The sequence below is a fragment of the Leuresthes tenuis genome, unplaced genomic scaffold (genome assembly GCF_036924035.1).
Source record: "Leuresthes tenuis unplaced genomic scaffold, fLeuTen1.0.hap1 SCAF_24, whole genome shotgun sequence".
NCBI classification, from domain to species: Eukaryota; Metazoa; Chordata; class Actinopteri; order Atheriniformes; family Atherinopsidae; genus Leuresthes; species Leuresthes tenuis.
In genome coordinates, this window is record NW_027325378.1 from 1,314,769 (window position 1) to 1,322,513 (window position 7,745).

General features: G+C 44.1%; 1 protein-coding gene across 1 annotated transcript in view; it reads right to left on the bottom strand.

Moving 5' to 3' along the window:
• Nucleotides 1–1,834, bottom strand: part of LOC140284971 (piezo-type mechanosensitive ion channel component 2-like) — a 66,768-nt gene extending 64,934 nt beyond the window's left edge. Inside the window, exon 1 of the mRNA XM_072379032.1 lies at nucleotides 1,371–1,834. Coding sequence (XP_072235133.1) covers nucleotides 1,371–1,434 — 64 coding nt within the window. The 5' untranslated portion in view covers nucleotides 1,435–1,834. The remainder of the gene's footprint in view (nucleotides 1–1,370) is intronic.
• Nucleotides 1,835–7,745: the final 5,911 nt, after the last annotated feature.

A 7,745-nucleotide genomic window follows, 5' to 3' on the forward strand; every position in this document is an offset into this window, starting at 1 on the left:
CATCCTTCATCCACCCACCCCTCTGCTGCTTGTAAGCTGACCCTCCCAACCAACCCCTTCAGAGCTGAAGAACCTTAGAAAGAAAGAACCAAGGAATAGCCAAGATTTAGGCTTTATGGAACCAACTGTGTTCATAATTCAAATATAAAGAGAAAAAAAGAATTATAATGTAAAATAAAACTAGCCTCCTAGCCTACATTACATTCACACCTTAATAACACTTTTCCATAGTAGAAGGCCTGCATAGTGTGGGTTAGCATGCTATTTTCTCTCTGGGTGGTGAAATAACTTTTGAGGTCTCTTTTCTTTTTAAGCAAAACTGTTGAGACCAACGAAATATTAATGTGAGGATTTACTTTCATGATTTGTGGCGTCAAGCCTGTCCTGCATAGTGTGGGGTTAGCTGCTATTTTCTCTCTGGGTGGTGAAATAACTTTTGAGGTCTCTTTTCTTTTTAAGCAAAACTGTTGAGACCAAACGAAATATTAATGTGAGGATTTACTTTCATGATTTTGTGGCGTCAAGCCTGTATGCAACAGCCAATCTGATCTTCTACCGTCAATCCATCATTTTAGTGCAACTCTGCCACAGAACGCGTCTAATCGTCGGGAGCGAGGACGAGCGGGGCTGACCTTCAGCCAATCAAATGGCAGCATCTCTAGCCTTGTTGCGTTGCAGGTTACACGCACCACTGAGGGCACGTCCACTAAAGAGTTTGTGACAAATATTATACAGTGCATTATGTAAAAAAATGAAATATTGGCATCTGTGTCGTTCCTAAACCTTGGCTGTGACCGAACCCTACGGTCCCTGAGCCACTGAACCTCCGGTTCCATCCTCCCCAACCCTCAGAGGTGTGACGCTGCCGGCAGTCTCACAGCAACATGGAAACGGGAGCTCCATTAATCTGTATTTGTGGTTAACTTAGTTGGAAAACCCTGAAAATTTTGCAGAGGAGCTGAAAATAATCAGATTTCTTAATAAATCTGTCTGGAAGGTTCCTGCAGATTCAGCTCAAACACCACGCGTCACAGCGGCTCAGTCCTGGGGGGCTGCATGTTTGACACAGCGTGTCCATCTGCTCTGTTACTGTCCTGTAATCTGATACAGATGTGCTGAAGCAGGGAAACATCTGCCCCCCCCCCCCGGATCTGTCATCACTGCCACGCTCCCCAGTTCTTCTTCTGTGGTCTCAGGACTGGAAGAAGAGTTTAAAATGCCTCCAGGTGACGCGTTTTGTTCATGAACTGAACCAGTTTGAGGAAGTTTGTGAGAAAAAATTAAAGACTGCACGGTCCGGCCCGGTTCTATACATGGATGCAGTTCCGGTCCAAGTCTACACCAACAAACTCATGCAGAAGGACTCATACCTGTAGTCAAACTGAGGGGCAGTATGACCCTGAAGACCAGTCCTACAGTCAGCTCGGAGGACATCCTGGACCCGGTCCACTTCGGTCCGAATGCTCCGTTTTTATCCAAGATTTCAGTTCTGGGTTAAAGTCGAGTCCCGGTTCTGGTTCCGTTCAGTCAGAGCTCAACGAGTCCGCCGCAGGAGCCGCGGGTCCCGCTGAGAGTTCCGATGGACCCCGGTGACATCCTCCGGGACAGAAGTTCTTAACAGCCGAACATCGTTTTGCGCATGTCTGTGTTTCTGTTGAGGGTTCGAGTCCACAGAGACACAGGTCCAGAAACTGTGGCTAGAAAGAGAATCGGAACCAACTCTCAGGAACTATATCAGCTGCTTTTCTTTTTGTTGTTTTCCCTATTTTTCTCGGTTTTCTGGAAGCGGAGGATCCTGAACTCCTTTTTCTTCTCTCTGCTCAGTCCGCTGGTAAACTCTGTTCTCAGAGGCAGACCCGGGATCAGCCCCATCCTGCCAATGGGAGAGGCTCAGGCGGCTCACAGACCCCGCCCACCGCAGGACTGACAGCTGGGGCGTCCAATCAGAGGGTAGGAGGAGCAGTAAACCAAGAAAGAAGAAAAAGTAAGAAACAACAACAACAATCAGACGCTCTGCTGGGTGTCCTCCTCTCTTCTGCTCTTCTGTCCTCCTCTTTTGATTTGGGGGGGGGGGGGGGGGGGGGGGTAGCAGCAGGTGGGAAGCCACAGAGAAGTGTGTAAGACTACAACTCTGCATCCTGGGATGACTAATAAAGTCGTCCATATTTCTAGAAATGAGAGCCGCTCCTTCCAAAGTGGGATGGATGCCGTCTCTCCTCATCAGACCAGGTTTTCTCCAGAAAGATTGCCAATTATCTCTGTAGCTGTTGTTTGCTGGACAGGACTGGTTCATGTTCTCTTCTGACTGCAGGGATTCCCTCAAAGTAAAAACTAAAGAAGTTTCAGTTCTGACAGTGAAACCAGAACAGGGTCCAGATTACGCAGAAAAGGGTCCATCGTCTCAGTTCAGACAGATGCTGCAGCGTCACAGGAACAACAGTTAATAGGTAAACTATGGCTTCTCTAAGGTTTCTTTAAGGAATTCTCTGCAGAACCTGGACCAGGACCCGGAGCAAGCCCCTGGCTCTCCGCAGGGATGTGTCCCGAGACCTCTGCTGTCAGCTCTTTACACCACGGCTGCAGGAGCCAGCAGCAGCTGTCCTTAAATCCTCAGACGACATAGTCATCATCAGTCTGCTGAACACTGATGAAGATGAACACGGGCTGGTGTCAGAGGGTGTGATGAAGCCCACCTCCACCTGAACCCTGGATATAGTGTTGGGTTTCAGGAGGTCCCCCCACCCTCCATTACAGACCAGCATCCAGAGTACAGACACTGACAGGTGGAACTATACCAACATCCTGGAATAATTTGAAATCTGAACCCAGAGTGGAGCCAGACGTCAGGAAGAGCCACCAATGCCAACGATACCACCCACGAGCTTTAAGGTAGAAGAGGACCAGAACCTCCTCTGTTTAAACCAGTTTATGTGATATCTGTACCTTACCTGGTACCGTTTCAATGTTTTTTACACTATGTTTTGTGACTCTTTGTAAATTTGGTGTCTGTATTCTGGAATTACATTTTTTCATATTGTTTTGCTTTTTTTGGATGATTTTTGAAAGCCTGGTTGTGGTGGCTGCTGTTTCCCCGTGTTTGCTGCCCCCTGCTGGTAGTATCCTGCAGCTGTAGCTTCCTGCTCTGGATAGGCTGTGATTGGGTTAAAGTTAGGCTCGCTGGTCAAACTAAATAGGTTCTGACAGAAAAGTAAAGCAACACATTTATCCTCTAAAACAGACAGCTGTTTCTGTCAGGCTTTTATTTCAGGATAAATCTCATCATCGTCGTCTCAGTTTCTGATGGAAGAGCTACAGGGAGGTATCCAGCTCTGAGAAGAAACTCTTTAAACAGAATCTTCTTTTTTCATTGGTAAAAGAGGAAAAGTTCAACAGTGAGGGAAGCTCTTCCAACTAAAGTCCAAATCATCCATGCTAAGACAGCAGCCTTTAATCACACCCACCATGTTTCTTGGACAGATTAATCAGTACTGAGCGCTTCTGTTCACTTTAAATCAAACTATAGAAAGTTCCTTCTGGTGTCCAGCAGAAGTCCAGCAGAGACATGAAGGTTTCCTTTGGACCAGACGAATCTGTTCTTGAGATCAGAGAACTGTGTGGAGTCAGACTGAAAGAAACTAGTTCTCAGTTTTTCAGGGGAAGGTTGGAGAAACTGTGGGCCAGTTCTGGTTCGGTTCAGGAAAGATAGATGTCTTTGAGTCCCGTACCTCTCCTCGAACTGCTCTGTGGTGGTCCTCTTCTCCTCTTCAAACCTGGTTCTGTAGGTCAGTTCTGATGAGCATCATGAATGTATGCCCTCCCCCAGCATGTGACTGACAGCTGTGAGGAGGGGGGGGGTTAATCTGTGTGGGCGGAGCCTGATTTGTCCTAGTAAAAAACAATAATCCATCCAAACAACACATACACACACCCAGAGGACGGACACACACTCAGGAGTGGGAAACCACGACAGAATAAGACGACGTCATCTCTTCATCTTCTTCATCATCTTCGTCATCAGTGAACACCTGCACAGGTAAACCACACAGTAACATTTGCTGTCCAACCGTCCCTCAGTTTGTTCCCATCTCTGTCTGCCTGATCTGCTCTTCATCGCCGCCATCATCCTCATCCTCATCCTGTTTGAGCTGTCGCAGGGCCGGAGTTAGACACACAGCTGTCCGGGGCCCTGGCCCTTCACCATCTGTTTTCATCAATCATCGTCAATCTTTTCAGCTCTTTTATGATTTGCCTTGTTCTTGCTGTTGTTTTATATTTATCTGATGAAGTCAGGGCTTTTGTTAGGTTCCTGTTTTATTTTGAAAGTCAGTTTCCTGTTACTCCTCTTTTAATGTTTTCCAATAATTATGTCCTGTCACTATTTGATCTCCTGAGTTTTCTTGTCATTTACCAGTTTGGGTTTCAGTCTGGTTCTGTCTTCGTTCCCTCTCGTTCAGATTTTGGAGTATTTTTCTAGTTTTCTGGAGTTTCCTGCCAAGCATCGCTCGTTTAGCACTGCTTGGTTCTCTCCCGTTCTGCCTCCGGCTGGTTTGGTTTTGGGTCCAAACTTTACGTTTTTACATGGATCTTAACAGAAGCAAACATACAAACCAAACAGAATTTAAGTTCTAATCAGATCTACAAACTGATCTATTTAGAACATCATTTTAATTTAATGTTATCGTGTTGCGAGACATTAAGTCAGGTTTGACCTTTGACCCCAGTGGTTTACTTAAAAACAACTGAACAGCTGTTGCAGTTGCTGCTAAAAACTTTTTAGGATGCTTTTCACACTACCGCTGTTTGGTCTAGACCAGACTTCGGTTCCTTCGGTTAGTCAGCTTCTTTGGGCAGTTGGAAAGCTTGTCTGAACTGTGACGTGGATAAAAAAGTCAATTCTAGTCTGCCTGAAAATGTGGGTCTTGGTTCACTTGCAAACAAACTCCACAGACTATGCAGTGAGCCAAAGAAAGGAAGTAATGTAGAGTACATTGGAAACCAAAGAAGTAGGTAAACAAAGGAAAAGTTTGAAAATGTCATGTGGGCAGACATGGAGTAGTGAGGAGTCGCAGGCACTTGATTGACATAATGGTATATTGTCCGAGGACTATATATCGCGGTTGATGGTGGTTGGGGGTGATGGATTTCCATTTTCTGTCCTGGCCAATCAAGGAGTCTGACTTTCGTCTTCCTTATTCTTTTTTTCCTCACTGGTCAGCTGTTGTTTCTGTTTCTGTATTTATCAGACGCTTTTATCCAAAGCGACTTACAAATGAAGACATAACAGCTTTATAAAAAGCTAACAATAAGCTACATAGAAGGAAAACCACTGGTCCGACTCTGTCAGAAGGGACAGAGTAGAGATAAGGTGCAGGCATAGAAGGAAGTACAAGGTAAGTGCTAGGATAGGAGGTGTTCTCTGAACAGCTGGGTCTTCAACAGTTTCCTGAAGATAGACAGGGACGCCCCTGTTCTGGTAGCGCTCGGTAGGTCATTCCACCATCGTGGGACGACACATGAAAAATTGTCTTGAGCGTGGACAACCTTTGACGACTGGAGTGACCGAGTCGTAACATAAGCCTTTTCAAGTAGATGGGAGCCGTTCCATTAAGGACTTTGTAGCTAACATCAGGGACTTGAATTTGATGCGAGTAGCTTAGGGCAGCTTAGGGCAGCCAGAGGAGCTCAACAAACAGGTGATGTGCTCTTTTAGGCTGATTGAAGACCAGACCCGCTGCCACTGACAGCACAGGCTGGGAGACCAGTTAGGAAGACTTTGCAGTAGTCAAGGTAGGAGATGACCATAGAGTGCACCAGGAGCTGGGTGCCACGTTGGGTTAGGTACAGCCTGAACTTTCTTATGTTTAACAATGCGAAGCGGCATGATCAAGCGACGGAGGCTTGATCTTGATCCTGATCTCCAGCTGGTCCGCTTTCAGAAGTGTGAAAGTAGACCAAACCAAGGTGTAAACTTTTTCAGCATTCCTCACTCCGTTGAATTGAACCCCTCGGACTATCCTGATGTGAAAGACCCTTTACTTGTTTTAAACTCCAGCTTCACTGATACACAGACACAATGAGCAGTGGGTGCCTGCAGGGGGGAACACTACAGGACCTGCTCAAACTAAAAACATGTGACACTGCCCTCTGCTGGTTATTTGGAGAAACAGCAGCCTGTTTAGTTGGTTTAATCTCAAAGCACGTTTCTATGACACAAGGGAAAAATAGATACTGCGTTAATTGGAGTCAGTCTTCAGTTAGTTTTCGGTCAGACTAAAACTAGACCAACACACCCAGATAATCCAGCTGGGTTTGAATCCCTCCTTCATGTAAACACTCAGATGTTCCCGGCCGCTTTATTCATGCTCCAAATTTCCATCTTTCTGCATCTTTTATTAAAAACAGTAAAGTGTTTATCAATCCAGCTGAATTCCTCATAAAGCTGCTCTTATTCATGTTTTTCTGTTTCTTTTGTCAGAAACTGGGACTGAAAATCAGCCCATTAAGACTACATGTCAGCTCACTTAAAGCATTTCCAGACTGTTGCTCTGCTCCAATAAAATCCTGATTTTATAACCACAGCCTAATCTGATAGAATCAGGTAAATTAGGGGGATAAGTTAGTAGCGTTAGGGTTGGTTATCTCTTATGTTTCTCATGTGACTGTCAGCAGGAACCACAAACATTGTCTACTCTTACAGAATCTTTGTGACCAAACCAGGCTGCAGTAGCATAACTTCCTGCTGATCAGGTGACATATTGATTGGTGGACAGCCTCCACCTCCTGACCTTTCACCTGTCAGTGTGAGCAGTCTAAAGCACCATCTGATGGCACAGTGAGGATAATGATGTTTCAGAGGCAGGGCTTCCATTGTCTTATACAAAAATATTAAAATGGCTAAATAAATACGTTTTAAAGATAATAAATGCTACTAAGATTAGATATATCTGTTTATACAAAATAAGTTAATAGAATGTGAAATAAAAACATTTTTCTGCTTTAATTCTAAACAGCTTCATTTCAACTTGTATTAATTTGTATTTATTTACTTTATTTAATTAGACCATATTTATTTTATTATTGACTTCACTTTTATTTATACAGCTGAATGTATTTCTTTGTTATTCCTGTATTATTTTCATGTACATGGTGTTGATCTATTTATTCCCTGTGATTGACTTATTTCTTTATCTTGTTGGGATTTCACCCATCAGAAAGGTTCTGTTTCACTTTCAGTTTCCTCATTAGCAAAATGAAGCAGAACTATAAAACAGTACCAGAGAAGTAAATACATCTCTAAGTTAAATCAGTTACATACAGTAAATCAGAAATGTTTGTTGAAATCAACATGAGGTTCTGTTGTGGTTCTACAGAACTTTCTATAGAACTTGTGATTTATGTCTTTAATGTTATTATTTTCCTCATGCTTTCTTCTTCTCTGGTCTGGATGGACCTCCTCCTGTCTCCAATGGTAAGAAACACACATATTTTTCTAGTTTTCTGGAGTTTCCTGCCCAGCATCGCTCATTTAGCGACTTTTGTTGTCTCCTGTTCTGCCTCCGGCTGGTTTGGTTTTGGGTCCAAACTTCACGTTTTTCCATGGATCTTAACAGAGGCAAACATACAAACCAAACAGAACTTAAGCTCCAATCAGATCTACAATCTGATCTATTTAGAACATCATTTTAATTCAATGTTATCGTGTGGGATATGAAGTCAGGTGTGACCTTTGACCCCACTGGTTTACT